General features: G+C 55.4%; 3 protein-coding genes across 3 annotated transcripts; 2 read left to right on the top strand and 1 right to left on the bottom strand.

Moving 5' to 3' along the window:
• Positions 1-8,186: 8,186 nt before the first annotated feature.
• On the top strand, positions 8,187-8,666 carry INS49_011679 (uncharacterized protein; the record flags this gene model as incomplete). Its single annotated transcript, XM_043172390.1, has 1 exon — positions 8,187-8,666. The coding sequence occupies one exon, from the start codon at positions 8,187-8,189 to the stop codon at positions 8,664-8,666; it is 480 nt and encodes a 159-aa protein (XP_043024135.1).
• A 4,252-nt stretch (positions 8,667-12,918) lies between these two features.
• Positions 12,919-13,419, bottom strand: INS49_011678 (uncharacterized protein; the record flags this gene model as incomplete). Its single annotated transcript, XM_043172389.1, has 1 exon — positions 12,919-13,419. One exon carries the CDS (start codon positions 13,417-13,419, stop codon positions 12,919-12,921), a length of 501 nt encoding a protein of 166 aa, XP_043024134.1.
• A 2,579-nt stretch (positions 13,420-15,998) lies between these two features.
• Positions 15,999-16,503, top strand: INS49_011677 (uncharacterized protein; the record flags this gene model as incomplete). Its single annotated transcript, XM_043172388.1, has 3 exons — positions 15,999-16,095; positions 16,169-16,348; positions 16,496-16,503. The coding sequence occupies 3 exons, from the start codon at positions 15,999-16,001 to the stop codon at positions 16,501-16,503; spliced, it is 285 nt and encodes a 94-aa protein (XP_043024133.1).
• Positions 16,504-25,710: the final 9,207 nt, after the last annotated feature.

Here is a 25,710-nt window from a genome sequence, read left to right as displayed (position 1 = left end):
ACAAGAAGTCATTCCAAGGACACCAGGCTTACGAGATCACGAAACAGCCTCCACCACTGGTGGATGTCAGAGAGACAGCAACAAGAGAAGTTCTGCCAGAGACAAAACTGGTTACCAGCCCACAGCCTGCCCATCTCAAATACTCCCAGTGGACTACAATTGCTTCCGTAACAGTGCCCAGAACCTGATTGTTCCGCGAACTGGAAATCCGTCAACATGGGGTGGGATAGACTGGTTTAGGGGATACGGCGCTTCGACTATCCCTCTTCCCACTCGTAGTCCAAGGGTGATATTGGCATTTGATTAGGGCCAACCTGGTGCTCATCTACGTCCCATGTCTTGCTGACGTAGTGAGGTATGAAGCCGTCCTCGGCCATGCCATGTGTTTCTCCCAAGTGACACGCTCTCTTCAGCGAGTGAGAGTCGTGACATTTGATACCTTGGCGGGGATGGGCTTCAGTCGAAGGCCTCGATATCCATCATACTCTCCGTTTCCCCCTTCCCCAGGACGAGGCGCGACTCCTTCGACCTCACAAACACGCCTGCTCACTCAAACTCGGGCCCATCGTGCGGCAGCTCCACATACATCACAGTTCACTCCGAGTGCACTAAGGTGACTATCACTCTTTCATCATCTTACGCTTGTAGTTGGCGCAGCGTGTACTGTCCGATGCAATTGCTGTGGCATAGCCATGGTTGAAAACTGCGCTCAACAACATCAGGAACTCGGAATCCCCTCGCGCGAGCGCCCGGGAGGGTATCAGTCCCAAAATGGAGCAGCACGATCCGCTTTGCTTTGTGAGCTCGGCAGCAGTCCTCCGCGAGCGCGATACTTACAAGGCTAACTCTGTGTGAACTCCCGGCCGCCCATTCCACCACCGCTTTCAGGCCTCCTCGTGGGAAGATGAAATCGTGGTCCACCAGCTTGCGCTCATGTCGGTTTCCCGCGGCCAAAAGGTAGCCATGAACTTGTGAAAGGCTTTGCTGACCTTCAAGACTGACGCCTCCCAACTTTGCCCGAATTGCTACGAATCAAAAGTGAACAGTCCATTGCCGCTGCCGGCACATCAACTGGCTGCCTGGCAAGTCGACTGGACATCGCTGGCTTGCACCGGATGATTTTTCCGCGGCAGAGACAAACACATATGATTCAGGCTCGAGCAGCGTGCAAGTCTTGCATTCGAAAGTGACGCGTCTTCCTAAACCAGCACCTCCCAGAAAGGCAGACTCCGGGCCAAGTGGTATTTCCACGAATCACCACCGCACACTGCATAGCCCAAGCAACTTTGCATTTGGCGGAGTGTGCCTGACACCGAACTGTTGAGTCACGTAGACGTGGTCTTGGATCGATCTGATCGGGTTTCCAGAATCTCGATAGGTGGACTGCATTATTTGCCAACATATTGGTCCCTGATGGTCGAGTACATACTTCTCCCAGGCTTTGAGCAGGGGAACCGATCCAGCATGTGATGCAGCCTTGGTCGCCAAAAGCCTGGATTTACTGAGACACTTGTCTCCCGTGGCCCCGATTTAGGTCGGCACCTCAGCTATCAAGGCCCAACGTTAAGAGAGGCCGCTTGAGTCACAAGGCAAGGCCTCGAGATGGCCTCGAGGGTAGGTCGTGGGGGTCGGTCAGGTGAACCACACAATCACAGCCACGCAAGGCCCCGCGCCACGGCAGTCAGCCACCTACCTGCCCGGAAGCCTGGATTGAGCGGGATGAGTTGAGTTGGGGTGGGGGACACGACAGCATACAAGCAGAGGCGGCCGTAAATCCCAGGCTCCGGTCCACGGAGGATGGCCGAAGGCCCGGTGCCTACTTGCTGAGCCAGCCAACCTACAGTAGGCGTGTACTACGTAGCAGCTGGGGCTATTACACACTTGCTCACCGCCCCACGAGTGCGAGTAGCTCCTGGCATGTGAAACATGCGCCTGCCAGCCTCCACGAAACGGGATAGGGCAGGAAAGCTCCCATCATACATGTCGCAGTCACCGGGTCGTCGTCGCTCTGAAACAAGAGGGCGATGTGGATGGGAAGACGGTTGAAACAGTATGTGATCTCCATCCGCGTGCATCAGTAACTACCCGAGATCCAATGTCTTGGTGGGAGGGGAGGGGAGGATTTCGTCCGGAATCCCCACCGCAGCCGTTACTTCTTGGTGTACAGAACACTATGGCGCGGCGGGACGAAAATTTGACGCGATGTGGTTTTCCAGATTTCCCGGTGTTGGCGCCGAGGCGTTTGGGGGCGGCCACCCGTAATCCATTATCCCGTAGGATCTATCAGTGTGTATCGGCTGAGGATCTGCCATGGTATCTGTGGAGGTCTCCACCCCCACGCGTGTCTTCAGACAGACCCCGAGGTGGAAGTTGATAGCGGGATAAAAGGATGTGCACAGGGCAAAATCTCGAAGTCACCGAGAGCAAGGTGAAGTCTCTCCCGGACCATGACCGAAGGAACACGGCGGTACGCCAAGGGGGTGCCTGCCAGCCAACAGATTCATGTTGGCTGGTCGGAAGTGAGATTTTGAAGACATCGCGTGTCCCTGCAGGCGGTCAAACAACGTTGGATGCCTCCAAGGCATGCAGCAGCAGCAGCATCGCACGAGCCTTGGGCTGCTTCCGGGCGTCCTTCTAGAAGCATGTTCACGATGCAGCCCCTTGCCCGATCGGTGCCACAAGGTTCGAACTGACATCAGAGAGGCAAATTCGAAAAAAGAGGCTCGAGCTGGAGCTCGAGCACGCCCCCACAAGTCAAAGGAAAAACTCGAGAAGGAAGAAAGAAAAAAGCTCAAGCTTTCAAGATCTCGGGTGTAGATTCCAATTCTGTCGACGCCAGCAGCGTGTCGTCCATGGCCTGCCGTCATAGTGTGTGCGAGTTCGCTTGTGGAGATTCGTCGGCGTCTATGGGTCACCCCATTCCTGAGTCGTTGCCGGCCACGGATGGAGGGCGCATCCATGGCCCCCAACCTTGGAACCCGCGGAGAAAGATTGAAACAGAGGCGGGTGCATGACTGATTCATTCAGCGACGCCTTGTGTTTGCCGCGAGCCATGGCAAACTGCTTGTGGCCCCCTGCCCCCCGGATTCGCATACTTTGATGACGTCGCCGGGTGGTCTGCCTCCTGTTTTGCAGACATTGTTCCGTCGTGATTGCTTCCTGCACCAAGGGTCCTTGCTGGGCGGGATCTACGTTGTAAGAGTCAGTCCAAAGCTGAAGAGTTTGCTTTCTTGCAGCAATCATGTACTTTTCCGAATGAGGCCAATATCCCGACCATGCAAAATTCGTACATGTATTTTCCCTTGGCGGGTCTCGGTGCCTCTGGGGTCTCAGGTCATTACCAGCAACGCTATGTGGCTCGGGAAATCTACGACCGTGAGGCGCAGGAAGCAACCAGGCAAGAAAGAAGATGGAGGAATGTATGAGACTGCCTCGCGGGCCGAAGTTCTAGAGTGCATGGCCTGTAAATCCAGGCCCTCGTCGACGGCACGTAGATCGCGGGTGTCTCACCCCATAAAACAACCCCAGCCCGACGAAGTCAGCATCTGGGTCCATCTCGACTCATCCGGGTTCGATCTGCGGGGCTTGACTTGACCAGCTTGACTGTGATCACCTCCTGGCTTGAGCGTTGGCGATTGGCAACGTTGATCCCTCCGGCCATGGCCGGCGGCGGGTCGCATCCGTGCAGAGGGTCCTGAGGGTCTACTGTCAAAATACCACAGCGGGCAAAGCACTTCCTCTTCCTGGCCAGGCAAGGTTGGCGCCGGCCGTGGGGATTGCACATCCTGACATCCCAAGCTTCGCGTTTTCTAGCCTCCCGCGTTTTATTCGTGACGAGTCAAGCGGCGCCCCTCCCCTCTCGATTCTCGAATCCCATCCATGCGCTCGGCCGAGTGAAACTGAGGCAAGCGTCGGGAGTATTACAGTATTCATGGGGAGACGGCCAGAAACCTGTCATCCGAAGTCCCCTTTCTCCGGGAATACTCCGCCGCTACCCGGAATTGCTCGGATCAGGTCGAGACACGGCCCCGTCGCGGGTACCCGTGCTGTGTGGCCGAGGGAAACATCGCCAGGCCAGCCAGCCACAGGCCCAAACTTCCACAAATGCTCCATCCACGCCGCAAGACAACTCATCTCATCATCCATCAGGGAACCAAAGTACGAGCGAGGGCGCGTGGGGCAAGACACAGGTCTGGATTGCCAGCGCAGCGTGCACGTAGCCAGCTAGCTCATCATCACCACCGCCCTTTTTTACCTTGTCGTGTCCTTTGGGCAAGTGCCGCCTGGACAATGCAGTCGACGGGTTTGAAATGCCCCTCGCTGGCACACACATACAAGTCCAGCCCTATTCAGGCGCATGAATAGATCGTTGGCGGCCATGCAGGGAAGCCAAGTCAGCCTTTTTTAGCCAGAATCGGCCGGCCGAGGCCAACGGGGCCCTCCCTCCTCCCTGGCTCGCTTGTCGTTGGGCCTCGACGGCCCTGACGGCCCTTGGACTGCGGCCAGAATGCGTGTTGGTTGACCCGCCCTGTGCGCCTGTGCCTGCCTTCAATGCCTTCCTGCCTGCCTGCCCTGCCCTGCCCTGCCCTGCCCTGCCCTGCCCTGCCCTGCCCTGCCCTGCCCTGCCCTGCCCTGCCCTGCCCTGCCCTGCCCTGCCCTGCCCAGCCCTGCCTGAGCCGCCCCGGGCCGGAGTAAATTTGTCTACATGAGATGGGCAGGGCGCCCACATACTTGGTACCCTGCTTGGAGCTTCGTACCGGGTGGTCTGTCGCAACACGACCAAAGGACCTTCTGGGGTCTCAGCATATCAAGCACACCAGCTCGCTGGCAATCGAATCTTGGGAATGCCGCAAAAATGGGACGGGTGGGCACAGATGTTGCAGAGTTCGCGGGGGAGAGCAATATGCCCTGATGCGGTATGACGATGATGTGCGAACCGAACACAAGATTCATCTCGACCTTGCCCCGACTCAGTTTCCCCGCCACGATGATGGGCACTTAGACCTTCGGAAGCCTGCGAAGCGTCTGGACTCGTGCACCCGACTGTGAACCTGTCAGGCCGAGTCGAGCCCGGAGGCTCTGAGCTTGACCCCGGCTGATGTCAGAGATGAGTCTATGTGAGAGTGAGGATAGCCTTCCCCAAGCGTCGCACGGAGGCTGATGGGGTGAGGAATAAGATGCGAAATTACGAAGCTGACGGCGATGTGATGCGATGGAACGCGACGCGACCTATTGCCAGACGGGCGGGCGGGCGGGACGAGTCGAGATTGACGGGCGGGAGTTGACATGAGGGCGGCCCCTTTTCCCAAGCAGACGAGCCCTTGATAGATCTGATTACTGGCATGGCACGGCATGGCACAGCATTGCACTTGCCATGCCCGCCTCTTCAGAAGTTCCGTCGCACACGCATATTGTCGGTGAAGTTATCATGGGAAATCTGAGTCAGTTGCTACCATCACCATGGCTGATCCGAAGGGTCGCACAGCGCGCAACGTGGGTGATCACTGATCCGCCTCCGCACTTTTCTTCCCCAGGAAACCGGTTTGCCTCTGGGGGGCGGTGGAGCTTAGGGAGGGGGTAGGAGGAGAAAATGATGACGGCGCGGCGAAACCGTGGAGAAAGGCGGCGGGCTGGGCAGGGTTCCGCAGGCAGGCGTAATCAATCAATTTAAGCTCCAATGTACCTGACCGAGTACAGCATCTGTCCCACGTTTTGGGCAAGGGTACGACCTGCCGGGCTGGCAACTCTCTTGCAGGCCCGCGTACGCAGCAGTTTACAGCAGATACAGTACATAGGGCACAGCAAAGGCAGTAGGTACATTGGAAGTGGCCATGGGCCCGCCCAGCGAGCAAGGGAAAACAAGAACAACAGCCCTTCCGAGGCTATCCTGTGCAGCCTCCCAGCCGAGGCCGCTTGGACGGAGAAGCCTGGGAGGGACACGACTAAGTTGGCGGCGGGATGATGACATCCTGACTGCCCATTCGCGTGCGTGTCGCCGGGCATGTCCAACCAAGGCAATGAAAGGCAAGGCACCGACGGCATCGTGTCACGAAAGCCTAGGGCGGAGGGCAAGCACGAGCGACCAGGACGTGGACGAGTAGGACGAGTACCGCAAGCCTCGAGACAAAGTTTCGTGTCACTCTAGGCAGTAGGTCTAGACTGTAGACGTGTAGACTCGAGATGCCGAATTAGTTGCGATTTGCTCGCTGCGGTCCGGTCTGCACCCAACCAGACGGGCTGCAGCTGGCTTGCTGCTTTGTTTGGGCCTTGGGAGTTGGGGTCGGCGTTTGACCTGCGCATCCTATCCCGTCCCGCCCTGTCATGTCCTGTCATGTCCTGCCATGTCCTGCCCTATTCTTACTCGGAATCCTTCACGAGCCTATTTCCTAATTTAGGCCCGAGCTGAATGGGATTCTGTTGTTCGCAGCCAACAGACGACGGCAGATCATACCCTCCTCCCCCTTTTCGTCGCCGGGGAGAAGCAAACACCAACACGACCAACCGCAAAGTCAGAAAGCACCATGCAATCACAGTCACGACCAAGCAAAAAACGAGACGAGTGGTGATGTGTCGAGAGGGACCAGTCGAATGGGCGGACGGGCGTGTTTGTTTCAGCTTTGTCTGCTCGAGCCCGGCTGTTTGCGTCTGATGCCCCGGAACAGGCCTGCTGGCGGCGGAGCTGGATGCCCCAAGGAGAAAAGGAAACGTTTCGAGCGGTGAGATGGCGCGCCCCTGGCACGCCTGCACGCCTGGACGCGATGCGATGCAATAAGGGACGACGGTAAGGGAGAGCCGGCAGCCGGGGAAGGGCCTCTGCGGGAGTGAGTGTGTGAGGGATCTACGTTCGGGGAGCGATTGGCGAGGTTCCAGGCCAATGGTAGGGCTGGCATGGACGAATTGCCGCCGGAAGAGGAAGCCTGTGTGCTATGGCGGCATGCGGCACGAAGCAGAGTAGGGCAGGAGAAAGGGGCGAACGGGCGACGGGGAAGGGGGGGAAGAAGAAGAAGAAGGTTTACCGGCAGCGTGCCGGGCGGTGTTCTTTTTTCGACTCTGCAGACCCCCTGCGACCTGTGTACAAGTCCAACCACCCTCCATGTCTGGTGGTGGTCTCGGTCGGGCAGGCGCTGGCAGGCTGGCCAGAGGCGGTCAGAGTCGCTGCAGGCAGAGACATGACAGTCCTGACAGACCGTTGCGCCTCCCGACCGCCTTTCTGCAGGCATGGGTGGGTGACAATCTCGCGAAATAGCGACCTGGACTGCTGTTTGCTTCTGCCGTCCGACCCCCCTTCTCAGCCTCTGCCACTTTGCTACTGCTACCACAATACAGCACAGCACGGCCCAGCAAGGAGAATACGGCAGGTACAGCAGCAGGTAGAGATACCTGCCCCGACAGCGTGGGGGAGTCATGGCACATGTGCACACATGTACCTCTCCCGTACCGCACCGCACCAAGGGACTGGGAACGAGACCCTCTGAGACCTCGGAAAACAAGGGGGCTACATTCGTTCTGGCCCGGCTGGGAGGCGACATCCAGGCCCTCCCCCCATATCCGTCCATTCCATCCCAATCCATCCCCCGAAACCCGCCGGACCCGTGGGAATGTTTGTACACAGGCCATGTACGTACCTCGTGTGCTTTGTCCCTCCAAGGCTGCCGCATCCCTGCCCCTGTCTTGTCATCTTCTGCCCTGCCCTGCCAGCCTGTGTTGCCTTCCCTCGGACACGCGCAGCCAGCATGTGGATGATTCATATATCATCCTGGGGCTCCCTCCGCGGTCTTGACTCTCGGTCTCCGGATGGTGGATATAATAAATCAACAGCATCACGAACATCCTTTGCACGGCTTGCCGTCGTCGACTCGTCTTCTCATCCACCCTCAAATACCACGCACACCATTGTTCACCGGTTGTGACAGCGTCCCAACACCCAAACGCCCACACCAACAGGCGCCACCCCAGCCCGGCTCACTTACATCAACAAAGCCACCAGAAACAGGCACACCGGCTGCACCCACTTACACGCGCAGCCAACACCACCACCGCCGCGCCGCAACCAACTCTGGTTTCCAAAAGGGGGTATATCAAGGCCATCACTGCCCTTGAGACCTCGCTGGTCAACGGAACCAGCCCTACTCACCAAAATCTCGCGTCAAAGCACGCTCCTCACTCACACAAAAAACACACACAAAATGTCCTACGGGTCATACAGCTCCACGTCGGCCATGGAGATCCCATCGCGCCGGAGCGGCTACCACAACTCATACCTCGACGAGTCCTGCGCATTCCCAAGCTGGCCACGGCGGGTTTCGCTGGGCGAGCACTGCAACGACCAGCCACGCGCAACATCCTACATCTCGGACGAGGACCTGCTCTTCCTCTCAGAGCCCGTCTTCGCCGACGAGGACACGCACTCGGTCTCCAGCTACGGATCCGGCACCCCATCACCACGCCTCGCCCCAGTCCGCCACATGGGCGGCGCCGAGCTCGAGGAGATGAGGCGCGAGCAGGCCCTCCGCCAACAGGAGCTCATGCGCTCCGTCATGGCCGAGAAGGAGCAGAGGCGACAGGCCGCGAAGGCCCACAAGCAGCGCAAGTCCAGCTCCAAGAAGGCCTCGAGCCCCCGATCCAAGCTCTCGGCCATGACGCCCATCGCTGAGGCCGTCGAGTAAGGGAGTCACCGATTCGAGAGGCGGGCTGCCTTGCTGACAGCAGCCTCCCTCCCGTGGCGATGGACGCACTCGTACAGCGTACGTATAAGCTTACTCACATTCCCAAATTTGTCACTCTCACCCTTCGCCCACGCCCTGCACCCCTCGCACTCACTTCCCACCGTACTGGGCCGAGTGTTGCACAACTACCACCTTGATCCCGAGGGTCCTTTTGCCTGCAGATTGCCTCCCACCATCTTACCCGATCACAAATCCACCCTCGCATCCCCTGTCGCCGCCAGAGATGACTCCGGATGATATGGGAGCTTGCTTGCTGACAGTCATCGCAGTCTTACTCATTTATCGGGTCCATCCTTCAGTGAAACCCCCCAACATCCTCATGTTCTAATTCTATTTGACCCAACCCGACACTCCGTTGGCACCCCACGGATCCAGAAAGCCCCCATTCCGCGGTGCATCTGCCTAATCTTCTGGGCTCTCATTCAACCGCCACCCTGTTTCTTGTTCTTCGGACGTTACACCTTTTACTTTACGATGCACCTCTGGCGGAGGCAGCAGCGATGATGACAAAACCCAAGGCACCACACAAGACGCACACGCGGTTCTTGGTTGTGGTGTCGTGCAAAGGTCATCAGCCACTGGGTCATCTGCTTTGGCCTGGAGGACGACACACCTGACTTGGTTCCCCACGAAACACGCGCAGCCTGCCGAGACTCACCCACCGGGTGCGACCTGGCGTCGATCTCTGCCAATTTGGGGTTACCCGGATCTGGCCCTCGCCTATTTCACCTCTCTCCCTTGTCGACCCTTTCGGCAAACCGGGCTGGCACGCGGCGGTGTGCGCCGCGGCGCGACCAAGACCAGCCATCGGGATGGAACGGGCTGCGACTTGCGGAGGTGCGGAGGAGCCCTCCCCTTCCCCCACACGGTTACACATTTCAGCCGGATCTCCATCGGGATTTCTTTCCTGCTTTCAATCAAACACCCCAAACTTAAGCTTCCGAGGCTTTGGGGTCGGCTGTGTCACCCGCACCAGCCTGGGCTGGCCTCGGGCGGGCTCGGTCATTTCATCCACTCACTCATTCTCGCTCTCGCTCATCGGCTGGGCGGCGGCTTTGCACCACCAACCAAGCAACCAAAGCAAAGCCTACCGCCGCGACAACAATTCGCAAGCACATTCGAGGATGCCACCTTCTTGTAACCGCCTAGCCGAACTCTTTCCAACACAGCCGTGTCGGCTAGGAGAGAGTCGGGATCGTACTTTTGGAATTCACTTCTTTTTTCCCATTTGCTCGGATATGCGATGACGGTTAGGGACAGGGAGACACAGAACATATCACACACATGGAGTTTAGGATCTGTCACCTCATCACAGGGACACTCGAGGGGATATTTGCATCATCATGGTTTTGGTTTATCAAGCGAGCGATTTTCTGTCTTATTTCTTGTCTTTTTTACACATAGCTAGGAGTTCATGTTTGAAGGCGCACACAGAGGAGACGGACACACAGACAACTGTTCCGTCATCCTCGGCGTTGGTCCTTCTCTGCATCCATCCTGGCATCTTGTTTAGGTAGTCTTAGCATTTCGGTAGATACCCCCCGCCCGTCACCTCGAGTGCACGCGAGCCTTGATAGCGATTCTTTCAAATCATATTGATCACACACACACACACACACACACAAGCTTCGATTTAAAAGGCCCTTCTCGTGTTCCACCTGTGACATGATACCAGCCTAGGGAATATTTCCGGCCAAGTTCCTCCTAGGGCAGCTCCCGAGGACTCGCAGCTCTTTCCCCGCCGGTGCCTCTCCACCCGAGCGCTAACGGGCATCCGCACCGACACAGTGTTGGCGCCTCTGGGATCCTTGTGTGAGTCGATTCACACTCATCAGCGACGGGCATATAGGCAAGGCGCGCATCACTGAATTTCCCGCGCTAGAGCCGCTGCGGGTTTTGAAGTGTGGTTGATGGGGTCGGCATTTATGGAGGATGTACTTAGTACGCCCTACAGTGTCTGTTTATTCATGCATTACATGTGCTTTGGTGCCGCTTCCTACACATTGTGGGGTGAACGACTTTGATACCTGCTCGGCAGAAACCGTACCCCGGCCGTGGCCCTCCATCACCACACCTACTCCCTTTGTCAAGTGGCCTCATGATTCTCCCTCCGGGTTGAACGGTCAGACTCATAAGTAGTCTACTTTAGTAAGAAACCCAGTGATGGGTATAATATCCAAGGCAGCATCTGTGAAGGCAGATGGCCACCGTTTTTCTTCAGGCAAATGGCTATTGTCTGCGCCTACAACATTGACAATGAATATTCTTCAAGCGAATGGTGACCAGAACCATTCTATACCATCATCTTGTTTTAAGGATCTCATAGCTAGATGACATTACAGAATGGGTTCTCAAAATATTAATCTGAGACATTCCAGAGGACAAAGTCAAGACTCTTTTCGACGATAACCTCGTGCAAGTGACCGACAAAGCACGGTTTCCCACCAGAAATTGCATTGAACACAGCCTCTGGAATGATTTAGAAGATGTAAACAGTCCTGAAGGCTTGAAGGGTCGGCGGCGACGACAAAATCTACTTACAAATGACTCAGAGTATCCAAGCCAGGAGACTTGTGCACCATGAGCCTTAAGACTGTCGCTGTGGAGTGACTACAAGGTGCTACAATGTGATCATGGTGTCTCGGATAAAGCAAGGCTTCTAAGTTCATATGTTGTTGTTGATACCATATGAAGCCTCTGTTTGTTTACAATCTACAATCGAGCATCGTAATACCGGGCTCAATTTGTGACACAAGACTCAGAAGATGTCCTGGAGACTTACGGAACTGACAGCGGTCGAATCACAAGAGAAACTTTAGAGCAGCAGGTGATTAGTCCCAGTAAATCGGTCAAATCATCGAGGCTTGCTTTAGGAGCTTCTATGATTCTATCTCGAAATCCAGGCGACTGATGACTTTGGTCTGCCACATACTCCTGTACGCAGAGAATTTTCCATCTCCTCAAGCACCAATCTGCTAAGCCGTGATGCGGAAATGTCGCAAAAGGCGTTTAGAGAGCCGCCCTGATTGAAAAGGACCAAGAGATCCTCGCTTCCGAACTCCACCAGGAGATCATTTCGCCAATTGACAAATTGCCATCGCATACCTTCTCGCCATCCCAATCCCTTTCCAACGATTCCTTGACATTTGCCAGATTCATGCCGCGTTATGAGGACCAGAGAACTAGGGTCATCTGCAGGAATCCAACAAGAAAACAAACACCAGTCCCCTGGCTCAGCAACCTCTGGCAAAATGATTGCAAGATCTGCTTCGAAGAACCCATTCCTTACCATGTCAACCTCTTGGGCATGGGAAACTGAGGGCTGGAATTGGACAATTTTTTATGAATTGTACTTCCCAGGTTCCAAGCTTTCTTTCCAGCTGGAAGCCCGCGAAGCGCCAATAGGACCGAACGCGGCACTGATGCGCCGAAAGTCCAAGATAGGGCCAATCGCGGTCCATGAAAAATGGGGAAAACCGACGGGAGTTGATGGCACGAGCGAGGCCACTGTCAGGGTCGCAAAGGCGCAGATTGTCGGAGATCATACGGAGTAGTGCCCAAGCAACACCAAAACGGATTGTCCTGCCTTGCTGCAATATTCTGACCAACACCTTGCTGGCCAGAGAAAGAGAACTCGACGTGTAATCCGGGTAGATTGGCTCCTCACGGCGACGACGCCAATTCACCATGGAAAGGACAGCGTAGACCTTGTCCCTAGGGTCAGCGCACTCCAGAGGTAGAACGTCACCCATGAGTGTTTGCAGGCTCTCGTTCTCACTGCTTGAGCATAAGAACGCACCTGCGCGGAGAAGTGGCCAGGATTTATCTATGATCTCGTCGCTCAGGCATCTGAGGTGTTCCATGGCCAGGAGCATTCCGTAGAGTGAATAGAGCGGTGTCCTTGTCCTCCCGCAACACAAGACGATGTGCCGTCCAAGGACAACCTCCTGATAGACCCAAGTCCGCGAAAAGCAACCTCGATCGAGAAATCTCTTCATAGCTGGGATTAGCCTGTCCATGTTGTCGTCCTCCTGCGTTGCCCATCGTCTGGCAAGACTGGACCATTTTGGGGACTCGTCCGCAGGCCGCGACATGAAGAGTGACCGCAGGCTCCTACTATGCGAGCACCAATCGTTGGTAGCCGACGCAGCGATGCTGTCCATGGTGCTTGCATGCGTGCGAAAGGCATGGATTAGGACCGGGCTACCGTGCGCGTGTGGTCCGACGCATGCGAGAACAAGAGAACAATCTGCGCATTCCGATAGATGTCCCCCATCATGTAGACGTGGTGGCCCTTTTCATCGTCGTTCGTCTGGTCTATGCAGATAGCGTCGCACCAGCTGTAGCGAGCGCCACCGTAACAAGCCGACTGCTTAGGAGCATACTCGCAGTTCCGCCGGACTCGCATCCGCCGGTCGTTGACGAGGATCGTCACTGTGTCGCCTAGGCTGCCCCAGACATAGGAAATCGCATGGTACGAGGGCGTGGCCTCCTCACGCACAGTGTTGAAGAGGATTGGCGATTTCTTTTTGGGATTGAAGCGTCGCGCAGTGAGTTGGCAGTGAACCTCGATGCCTTCAATGGCTTGCGCATCATCAACGAGGAGGACCTGGAGCAGCCCGATGTAGTTGCGTGGGTCTTGCAGAGGTTCGTGATGAAAAGTGGGAATATCCGAGTCTTCCTTTGTGCTCATCCCCGACGAGCCCAAACTATACGACCCTGGCTCGACGTGTTGTACAGTTGCTGGCTTGCTCATAGTCTAGTGCCTGAGAACACCCAATGACGTTCACCGGTAGCATGAAAGTGTGTCTGAAAATAAACAAAAATCCCAGGAGATCAACTTGAGACTGTTTGCCGCTTCAAGAGCCGAGTAATGAATGCTCGTCCTTCAGAGATGCAGGTAGTGCTGCAGCACATTAGCGTTTCCTGTGAGCCACAGTCTGCGAGACCTGCGCCATCCATCAACGGCTGCCTCCACCCCTTTGCATCGCACCTCATAGCCCCACCGGGGTTCTCAATCGCTTCGTGATTCGTTGTATCAACTGAAAGTGTTACGGTGGGCCTGGCCTGGAGCAAGAGGTTGTTGGCGAGTACCTGGCTGATTCTACTCCAGCTCCTCGGGGAAATGCGGCATCCTTGTCAAAGCCTTATCAAGAAAGCTGAGCTTGGATATGGTATTGATCAAAGCACGGTGAAGATCAACTCTTGTTGGCTGTACTCTTCTGGCAGGGTATTATTTGCCGGAGGAGGTGGTGTTGAACGTACTGCGGACTTTGGCTGCGGGTCCCGAGGTCTTCAGTTACACGGGGACACCACATTTCCATTCCATTAGGAGGCTTCTGGTACATAAGGACATTGCGCTTGCGGCTAGGTGTTGCTTTTCCTACTTCATAGCCAATGGACCCAGCTCGAGGAAGACTGACTGCTCTGACAGACACATTTAGCCAAGTCTTTCGCACACAAGATGCCATCACTGCTTGATAGAGAATGAAGTACAGGTTGAGAGACGTGGAGGTGGAGCCTCAAGCCGGGCCCCATCGCCGTAGCCTGAAGAGTCTGCCGATGGCTACGTCGGCTGCTGTTTCCATGAAAATGCCACTATGTGTGAATAGGGAGAGTAGTACCGTCTGGGAAGCCATCACATTGTCCAACTCAGTGACACCTTTTCGAGCGGCGGATTCCGCGTGATCCGTAAACCGGACACGACTCCTTCGCTACCGTGTGGCTTGCTCTTGACGGTCTTTTAGTTGATCTCTTCCTGGCCCCTCATAAGCTATCAGCTCGCTGGCTAACGCCCTAACTTGTCAGCTCCAACGACTTGGTGGCAATGAAGGCTGCCTTCGTGAGGCTTGACCCGGCTACCCTCGGAAGGCAATTGCATATGTACAACGAGCTGGCCAAGGTGGCATTAGATTCAGCCACCTCCCATTATTTCGTCGGGCTACGAGGACGCTTCCAGCTTGACTTGAAGGGCCTAATGGTCGAAACAACTGCCTGTCTTTGAGCCCCTGGGGCCAGGCCTTTCAACCACTATCCGTCGCTCACCAGTGTGTCAATTTGGCCAACCTCGGGACGATCACTTCTATCAATGCTTCCCTTTACAACTCGCCAAGAAGGTCCTTCCTGAAAACATGCTGGTCAGCATCCCCGTCCACTAAAGGACTGCAAAGCTGGCGCCATTGAGAAGTTGCAGCAGATACATGGCGAGCGAGAATCATCACAACGGTTTGACGGCAAGGTTGACCTCTGGGCACATTCCTATCTAGTCCATTCCGCAGGCCTCCTGGAATGCGTCTCGACTGAGCTTGAACCCTTTGTTAACCTGACCGACCTCGGTGGCTGTGAGTATGAACACTCCCTTATCATCTATCATCCTGGAGACGGGCTTATCTTGCGTGCAGATGCAATGAGGCGCTGCGACGTATGAGCAGCCTTCCGCTCCAACGAAAGCCCGACCAAAATCACAACGCCTCGAGCCCTGAGAGCACCGGAAACGATCCTTACACTTCCGGTTCGGCCAAAAGTCGATGTCTGGAGCCTCAGGTGCGTCGCTTTTGAGCGGCTTACCGGCTATGCCCTAGTTGGCCTGAAATCGTTGCTCATGGAAGACGATCCAAAGACGATCGACGACGAGCATCTCATCAAGCTGTCGGATTTTATCGGCCGTCTGCCGGCCGGTCTTTTCAGCTCTTGGAGGCGCGGGTCTAAATACTTTGGCCCGGATGGAAACGCCTGATCGTCGCGGCAGAAAGAAATGTTGACGAGGAAGATGTGCACTACGAGTCTGGCATGCAAAGCCTAAGTGGAGGAGATAAAGATGATGATTCAGACGCGGACGGCGACATGGAATCCGGTGACTGTCCACAGACTTCAGACGGAGGCTGCGCGGGGGACCCATTGGCATCCACTCAATTTTCCGGTCCTCTCGAAAGAATGATCCATAAATGGAATCCAGACGGCATAACGAGTCGGAGGAACGGGATAATGTGCATCTGCTGCGGTAGATTATCAAATTCAAGGCCGAGAAGCGGCCAGCGGTGATGGTTACTTACGACACAAATGGTTCTAGGAATGAGCTCGGACTACTACGCTCTTCAGAAACAACGCAAAGACGGAAATCCGCTTTTTGACTTCACATCTGGGCTTCTGGGAGTCTGGATTGGAGATCATAATCTTTCAAGGTTACTAGTAGAGCCCAGAAACAACGCCGCCCTTGATTTGCCGTTGATGTTTCTCATCGGTCGATTTAAAAAAGCCAGGGTGAAGTTGACAATGATTTCTCTCCAGCTTTGTACCTGCGATAACTACGATCCAGCACCCACTGAGTGTAATGCCACAGCCTGTGAATTCGATGGCATGATTAAGGAGGGTACCTCCCACACAAGTCACATTTTGGCGCCGAATTCCTCATCCTGGGCGCTAACGGCATCCTTTCCGACCAGGGCTTCCGCTGATCAGGGTGTGCTTGTTCATCCTTCGTCCCAACCATCCTTGGTCCCCGGCGCCACCCACTGTCATCACAATCAATGGCAAGCCGTCAACATGCCTGCTAGCCACTCTGGCCCGTCAGGCCCTGTTCAACGTCCTCGCCCAGCGTGCCGCACGGATCGGGAAAGCCGCTCGTAAGTCACATGCCAAGCCTGCAGATGTCACCCTTGGCCGGGATCCTGGGCAACGGCCGGGCCCAAAGTGCCTGTTGGCTTATTCGTCTGTTGTTTTCGCCCTTCACGCCAAATTCAATACCGGGGCTGAGGGGCGAAAATCATCAGGCTCGTAATGTGATGGGGGCTGTCACAGGCCTCCCCGGGGTCCGCCAACGGGCAGAGGGCATGGGCGCAGCTACCCGCCTTGCTTCCGATCAGGCAGTGATCCTCGCATGCCTCGTACCCAGCGTCGGTTCGAGTGCCGCCGTGGTTGTGCCCGATGTCAGAGACGACTTCTTCCGGCCTGGGGGTCCGCCTCGACTCGCCTACTGAGTAAGTTGATGGCGGACCCAGGGGGCTGGCTGTAGAAAGTCTCATGGCCGATCCGCCCTTTGTCACGATTTCATCTGTGCCAAGAGCTCCGAGGCTGGAATGTTTCGTGCATGACCCAAGCCGCCGCTGAGCTGTATCACAACCTCGCCGGTATCAGGCTATCAAGTTCATTAGCAACAGGAAGTGAGCGCCTGGCTTGCGAAACGATCCATTACCTGTTCCTTCCTGGTTGCGGGCCCTGGTCCCCTATTGAGCATTCCTTAGATGCCTTCATCGACCACGATCTCGTTTCATAGATCTCGCAAGAGTAGATTGTGGTACCATCAAGAAAGTCCAATACAAAAGGACTCAAAATAGGCAGTGTTATATGCGACCCTGGAACCCGCAGACACTTTACCAGGCTCTTCCCAAATGTCTGTGTCATCGTCCCGGCCACTATCAGAGACCATGTTTGCTTGAGTTAGTCAAAGCTTCATACCGTTGATCGCCCGTTTAACAATCATCGCTGAGCTGGTAGCTATGTAATCAGATGTATGAGCAGGTATCCATCTAATACTGTCATGTAATATACGGGGAATCACTCTTACGCAGGCTCAATACCCGAAAACATTCACCTTTGACCACCTTGTGAACCTGGTCAAGATCAAGCCGCCTTGAAGGTGTTGTACCGACGGCTTCAGAGGGCTATCACTTTTCTCTCAGATTTGACCCTGTTGCCATTCGTGCCATTTTTTGATGTCACGAAATTACCTGTAACGCCCTGTCAAACTTATTCCTAATAAGCATATTCCCCCACCCCCCTTAAGACTTTTTAACCTGGCCCATCCCCACATTCGACTCATCTCCTGGTGGAGATCGCGTCGGCTTCCGTTGAGGCGGTCTTTACCATTGCCAATCAAATCTGCAGCACGGTTGGCATGTATCGCATGGCTCATCAGTGATATTCCCCTCAGGGTCTCTCGGTAGGCTACTGCGCTTTTCGTCATTCCTCATCCTGGTTTCTCCCATCTCATAATCCAGGGTGTCCAGATTCCACCTGGAGTTTAGAAGAGTCGGTACAAAACAGGTCGCTGGGATCACATACACCGGAAAACACTGAATCAGCACACGTTCTCAGTATGATGATCTGCTTGGGGCCACTTACGCAGTTTCGCCAAGTGACGCTGGAGCGCGTGCATGTAATCCAAGCTCTGAATGTTGTCATTTGATCAGCAAAGTATTTTGCAAGTTGCCCAAAAGACAACTCTAGAATTGACCACCATCCATGCGAGTATGATCTAGGCATCATCCTGGAGAGACAGAGTAGCTTAGCATGTGGCAGTTGATGTTCCGCACTATTCACTCCCGCTATGGCCCTGGTAACCAGAATCGACAGCTTGACCGACCCATCTGTGAATCAGGTTGATACATTCTTGGTGTTTGCCACAGAAGTACATGACATGTACAGAGTCGCCCACTGCTGTATTACTGTTGGTCTGTCAAGCCGGACAGGTAAGCCATCAGCGACTGGCTTCTTTTCACCATAATGAGAGAGTGACATACAAGAGCGGTATTGGGAGTAATCTTCATTCTGAGGTTGTATGAATTCGATGAAAGCGGGCAACGAGCGCCTGTGCGTTGCCTGTTGTCTGTAAACGGGTTTGGAGACACAATTATTCGTAGACAAAACGTCTTTTTCACTTTCAGTTTCTAATGATCATAAAAAACTACGATACCAGCTAGACACATCCTTCAATATAAGATCAAGAATAATCACAATTGTCAACATCATCACGTCTCCACCCAAATTTCTTGCGCAGGTGTGTCGAGTTGACTACAGTGCTGGCTTGCCGACTCAAGCGTTGACGGTCTGTGAGGGAACGAAAACCATGCTTCCGAAACATGCCTGCGAGAAAGCTATAGATCTTGCAAAAATCCAAGTTCGTCGACATACCGCAACTGTACGTCGATTTTCTCAAAGAGGAGAGCTTGCTTTAGCAGTGATGCGACCTCGCACACTACGAAGAAATCCATATTGTGACAGTCTTTAAACTCTTTTCTTATTGTTTTTACCATCCTTCTTCATAATTGTTACTGGGGGACTGGCTGGTTGTGAACTTTTGTTGTCTGCTGCATATCTCCACGCAAGAGCGATGCCTCCCGCCTGTACCACAGCAGTCCAGCAGCCACAATTTTACACCTGTTTGCAAAAGCAAGAAAATTCAGAAACAGGTGCCTGAGAATGAGACAGGGCAGTCTTGACTTGAGGTATGGGCCGGAGGAGCCGGAAGAAATTGATATGAACTTTTGGAGCGACGCACTCATTTGGGGCTGGAAAGACGAGCGAAAGAGAATGTGAAACTCCAACATTCTTTTGTACACTGTAGCAGGCTATGTTCAAATCTGCATCTTGGTGCAAATCCAGTGCCAGGTGTGAATTGTTGATTCATGAGTATCGTTCATCGCATGGATGCCCATTGTGTCCATTATCAAGTAGCACTCAGGAATCATGGAAGCTTGAGTATCTCGACGCCGAAGCGAATACTGGTACTTGGGATTTGGAGCATGGCATGAATCGGTGTCGACTTGAAGCGAGCACTGAAACTAGGGGCGTGCGGCATGCACAGTGATTAGGTAGCTGTTGTCCAACCACACGGTTCATGCCCCTTGGGGAACCACAGGAGAGCTGCAGGCACATGTTCAGCCACCACAAGACAACAGCTTTGAGCTCCTCGACAAGACAATGTCGCCGATTCCGGACTAAGAGTGATGCTCCCGTTGCATGACTCTGAAGAAAGAAAAAACCAAACCCAATCAAGACACTCGCCTTCAATCCGACTATCCAATTTGTTGTTTCGTGTTCAAGTCCGACGCCAGGACGTCGAACGTGTGTGAGGTAATCTAGGCCGGACAGCCACCTGAGATGATGGAGGGTCACAAATTCCTGGGCCCGTTGTGTGCCGTATCTACATCGACCGTGTGGATTTGCTACAGTTGAAGATCGAGCGTGATGGTGTGCCACAATGTGTAGTGGTGTCCTGCCTGGCTTGTTGGTCTAGGCAATCTCGCAGTCTCTTTCTGTCCTGGCACCCATGAGATCCGGGGAGTTCTTAATGGAACTTGATATAATCGAGCAGGCGCGGAATGCGGAAATCCCCCAACGTCGCAGTCGGGAGGGCTGCGTCTAGTGCAACAACGGCAGAGCCATCAGTCTTCGTAGCTGGTCCTCTAGCCTAGCAATCCCCAAAAGTCGCTTGCCGGTCGCATGCAGACACCACTAGCATGCATATTCATGCCTCATGCAACCAACCCACGAGCAAGACACATCCATTTTCTATTCGTGGACTCGAGGGGGGGGGATCCCAATTGACGAGTTGGGTCCAGACCTTTGAGACTGGGGCGGGACGCCCATCAGCCACTCGCACTTGACGAGCCTCGAAAGCTGCAAGATGTGCGGGGTGATGGGTTGAGGTAGGTCCGAGAGTGTCAGATTGTGGCGTGCTGTCCTTGACAGTCATCACATGGGAGATCCAATTGTCAATGGAGGACTCTCGGGACCAGATATCCTATAGATTGTGACGCGGCAATCTCCGCAGCCACCGACGACCGAGTGGGTGGTGATTGTCAAACCCATGCCGGGCAACCCAGACGTCAAAGGCACCTACCTGCCTGCCCGCCAGTCCTGCCGACAAAAGCAGTCGTGATGGCTAATTCTGAGAAATTGTCAAGACGTCAGTAGTCACAATCTTTCCCTTCGGACCTCAGGACGTTCAGGTGTCTGCAGGATGGCACATGCCGTCAGCTTCTGCATTGTGGTTGGCAGGGGATAGGGTGGGCATTGGCGAGATTGGACGACGAGCTCCCATCCTGGCAACAGGCTCGACCAGACGGCTGCAGAAGAGCTCCTATCCCGGAAGGTGAGCTCCTTGGTCCCCTCGACGGGACTACCCCGGCCGGCCAGGCGTAGATGCACCTCGGGAAGCTTTTGCTACCCTGCGAGTGAAAGTTGCCGGCCACCCAATGCGATGGTAGGGAGTCTTGGGATGATCGGGGATTCCTGAAATCGCCAATTGTGTCTCGTGGGCACAGCGGGCACAGCGCCGGCAGCCACGTTTCCAAAAGAAAAATTCAAAAAGAAGAATGTTTGACGCCATTGAATTGCCAGCTCACTGCGCAGAATTCTCTACCAAGTCAGAGCAGCAGCGGCCTGCAGAAATCATTGCTTTTCTGGGACGGCATGTCCCATCATCAATGGCCGGGCCCCTGTTCAACTTGCTGTACGACATGGCTCCGTGCCGTACACCCCGCGCGTCAACGGCAGGAGACAAGGTTAAACTCCTCAAAGGATGGAGGGTGAATGCACGTAGCCTGCAGGTTCTCGGTCCCGCCAGGTCCTTCCCGAAGACCGAAGCGAGATATAGTTATCGAGAATGGATGGACGATATCGTGTGTGGGTTGCGCCAGGAGGAGAGTGTTCCTGGGATTGCCAACGGGACATCTGATGCTAGTGATCGCCGGCCTGAGCGTGGACATCATAGCACCTCGTCTCCGAGCTTCTTGTGAGCCATTTTGGAGGTGCTTGAGAGGTGTCCACCATGGTCTAAAAGCTGAGTGTTGCAGACAAGCGATGCATCTGGTCATAGTTTCTTTCTGAAACACATGAGAAGCTACGTAATACGATTAGCTTCAGCCGTGCTCAGACTAGGCTTGATATTTCTAGAATCTGTCGAACAGCATTCGAGCAGACGAGCTGCAAGGCACACAAGGCACAAGTGCAGAAAACGAGGCTTAGAGGGACAGGATCGGCTCTCTCCAACGGGAAGAAGCTGATCTGAGCACGCAATGGGACGCGCTGGTGATACGTGGGGTTGATGTAGGCAGAGTGACGATGCTTTATGCTGTGGCACGTCGTGCCACTTCATGTGCACCCAAAAGAAGTCTAGTCCAAACGTGCTTGTCCTGACAGTTTACTGACCGACCAATTGACCATGTAAGCACTGTAAGCTGTGTTACCACCAACTTGGTCTGGTCAGGGCTTGTGAGAGAGGGCAACAGGCTGCGGAACCCAGAATCAGAACCGCAGGGCATGTCAATGAGCCACACACTGAACGTGGGACAGCGAGCCAGTACCCCAGGCTTGGGTCAATGGTCTGGGCGCTGTCTTTGACACAACGACGGGATGGCTGTTGAACGGCCTTGGAACGTGTGGCAGCCAACAGAGAACCTGCGCAACCCGGGGGAGCAGAGTGTGGAAGTTATACACCAGAAATAACCTCACCTGGTGGCCGCGGGGTACCGTGCTAGCGGCCCCGAGTCCTGCAGGGCACGCCGAACAAGGTAGCAATGCATAAGTGTGCTCAAGGTACGAGAGGAAAATAAAGTATTCCCACTCCATCAGCTTGCCGTGGCTCCAGGGCCCATGCGGGCGTAGTTCTCCATGCACGCCTGCACAAACGGCGTAGCGAGATGGAGGGCAGAGGCGTGCTTTGCTCAGCATCGGTCTGTCGACCAGGATGCTGAGCCGGGACATTGATACCGTGCAGGGGCACACGCACTAACGTGTCTTGAGAAACATTGCATGAGATTGTGAGCTAGAAGCGGGCCGTGGAAAGTCAATTGGTAGAGGTGAGGCCCAGGGGACGGCGCAGTCCGCGATGTTCGGATTGCTGCCCCGAGATGGTAGCGCCCTGGAGAACCCACGACGAGAACGAATGGCAGCAGCGAGACGGCTCTGGAGCTCGTCGGTGCCGGGAGCTAGCGGCCAACCGTTGAGAAGCCGGCGCCGGCGTGGACACCGGAAGATTGGGCCAGGGGCGTTTTGATGGAACCGGCGAGGAGCTGCGATGTTATTAGCTCCAGGTGGCTGTCTGTCGGTGCATAAACAGAAACAGCTCGGCTGTTTTATCACACCAGGCACAGGGTCCCAGTCTGGGCGGGCACCCTCTGGGGCCTGCGCCTGTCCCTCGTCGAAAACGGCAATGGTGTTGTGTTGTGTGGTTGCATGGCAGGGCGAAGTGGGCGTCTCAATCTAAATCAAGCTGACAAAAGGGTGTCTGTGTGCTCAGGGCCGCCAGCGAAGCCATCCTATAGGCTGGATGTGTCATGACTGGCCCCTGGCCACTTTGTGGCTTTGTCAAGATTCCTGAATGCAGTTGAATGCGGTGATATGCAGCCAAATGCAGAGACACCGTGGCAACCGCGGTACCGGGCAGGCGAGCGGTGGGTTCTATGACACCGGGGAGCTGGAGATCTGGAGTTGGAGCTGGAGCTGGACCCGGAGCTGAAGATGGACGGCGAGACATGCAGGCAGAGCTCGTGGGCATCTGTGGCAGTGTCTGCCGTGTTTGTTCGCTGGAGAAGCCGTGCGGGAGGAGCAGACACCCACGGAATGCAATATACCCTGTGCCATTGGATGTGGTGGTAAAGGGTTTGTGAGAGATGCACGAGTGGTTGTGCAGCTGGCTGCAGTGTCAGCAGCAGTGTATGCCAGTCAGTGGACGGGGCGAGACATGACCGCCCGATGGACAGGAGGCAGGTATCATGGCCATGTCGATACACAGTAGAACGAGTGGCAGTTGTGGGTTGTTGGTCATTTGTGCCGGCAACCGGGGTCCAAGGTTGGATGATGAAAGCTGAAGCAGAGCGGCAGGCGCAGCGGCAGGCGCAGGCGCAGCCCCAGCATAAATGGCGATGACGATGACAATGACAACGGCGATGATCAACGAACGGTCAGCATCGTGCCGCGCGGGAGCTCGACGATGGTCACGAGGCCTCGATCTCAGCAGGGACCTCTGGTGGCGCTGAACCAGCTGATATGGCACGGCGTGGACGCAGGCGATGGCATTGGCATTGTGTCAACTCGAGGTTCGATGTCGATCAATCAGTCAGCTCCGAGGTTCGGCAAGGAACGGAGGGGGTTAGCAAGGGCTGGGAAGGAGCCGGGGACGACCGGGGAGGAGCAATGGAAGGAGCGAGCGGCCGAGTCGTGGCAGACAATGGGTGACTGATGAAATTGATTGTGAGTGAGTGAGCGGATCAATCAACGATGGAAACAACGGCCTTGTTGATTGATAGGGCAAGGGCGGCGGGCAGGGTTTGAGGGAAGGCAGGCCGAGGGAGATGAGGGAGCCAGGACATCCCTGCGGGTGCAGGCCCTGCAGGACCCCGGTCGAGGTGATGAGAAAAGGCGGCCTTGCACGGTGATTGGCATCCCGTCCCCACCTCCCTGCAAACAAGATGCTCACCAGCGGGGCCGGAACGCCAGTCGGCGCTTAATTCCCGGCCACTGAGAGCGCTCTGCTCGACTTCAACCCTTTCTGGGCCCTCCACGGCCATCATCTGGTTGCATCCAGACAGTCGTTCGTTCGCTGTACCGCCTGCACGTCTGCACGTCTGGCCGCCTGTACATGCGGGCATGAGCATGGGCATGGACAGTACATGGCCCCAGCATGCCAACATGCCACCAAGGCCCCCTCCCCGCACTCTCTGCCATGTACTCTGTACACTCGCTCACCTCGTCGCTGTCTCTGTCTCTCTGCCCGTCCGTCCGTCTGTCCCCGCGAGGCGAGCAACGTGCCCTCGACGAGACAACGTGCCCGGGACCACACGAGGCGAGGCCTGTTGATGAGACCTAGCGTGCTGAAACAAAGAGTCCGCCGTCGCTTCGTCACTGCCAGCAGGCCGGCAAACTTGGACAGAGGGAGGCGGCCTGCAACCCCATCTCACATGATATGATATCCAGCCTACATACATAGTAGTCCATGCACTATGATACAGTACCAGCCGTGCCCTGCCATGACGGCGCAAGCACGGTACAGTGGATACCTGTCCTGGCCCCTTCGCCGTGGCCCATCTAAGCGTCTGTGACACCCGTCATTGCTGTGTGGCTGGATGGCTGGATGGCTGGATGGCTGGCTTGAAGCGGTGTCTTGGGGGAGGTTGACATTGGAGCAATCCATGTCAGGTACGGACGGCCCAGACACACTGTACGACGCGACCATCAACCAAGCATGCACATGGACTGCCTGCCTATACAGTAGTACCTGCCTGCCCTGCCGTGCCCTGCCTATCCTTCTTGGACGTGAGGAGGGGGACCCGCAAAACATGCCATGCGCACCAAGGACATTTCTCTGCACGGCGCCTGCGGCCATCGTCCGTCCTTCGCCCGCCTCCAAACACGTCCCAGCAGGCCTCCAGACTGACCGCGCCAGCTCGCCGGAGCAGGCAAGCAACTGGCTCACGACTCAAGTTGTATCGTGGCTTTGGGCAGACGGCCTTCCTGCCCAATTGGCCGTGGGGTCGATCATCTCATGTGCCCTGCAGCCCAGGTGACAGCAATAGGCTGGAATCGACAGCGAGGATACCGCACAAGTGGAGGCTAATTATGGCACACCCTCATGTACCCTATACACCCGGCCAACCAGGATGAGAGCTACTGCGTCTCCCATGCCCACGGTCACCGGCTTTTCCCTCTTTGATGCTTCCACACCTGGCTTTCGGCGAGCCATGACTTCCTGACCTTGGTGCCCTTGCCGTCCGCAGCGCCCTCATAGGTTCGTCGCTATCCTTGTAGCATGCCTGGGTTCTCCGTCGACATGCAGAGCTAGACCCTCAGATGAGCCGGTCCGTACCCGCTCCAGATTCACAATCGCTTCTCTATACGCTAGTTCTCTCATGGGCCACCACGGCTCTAATTTTATATGCCTTCCCGGATCGTCCATTGACAGGCCAGGCCTTGTCGCTCTAGGCGCTGAACTCTCGACTTATTGCCATCCCACACCCCCATCCCACACCTCGCGCCGTTCTTGATGCGTTTTCTCCTCTCTCCCTCCGCATGCTTCTTGCACTTTCTGCAACCCCGTGCATTCCAAGAATTCTGCTCGACACTCTGATGGGACCAGTACTCCTCATCGGCGAGAGCAGAATAATAGCACCGTTGCGAAGAACAAGCGCCCGGCACACCCTGAATCCTGCCGCTCCGCCCACGAGGCGGGTAACCTATTGCCACAGTCTTATTGCCGCTCACATAC

This window comes from Diaporthe citri (genome assembly GCF_014595645.1).
Source record: "Diaporthe citri strain NFHF-8-4 chromosome Unknown scaffold_5, whole genome shotgun sequence".
Taxonomy (NCBI): Eukaryota; Fungi; Ascomycota; class Sordariomycetes; order Diaporthales; family Diaporthaceae; genus Diaporthe; species Diaporthe citri.
Note: the sequence above shows the minus strand (reverse complement) of the source record. Positions and strands in the feature narration are given on the sequence as shown.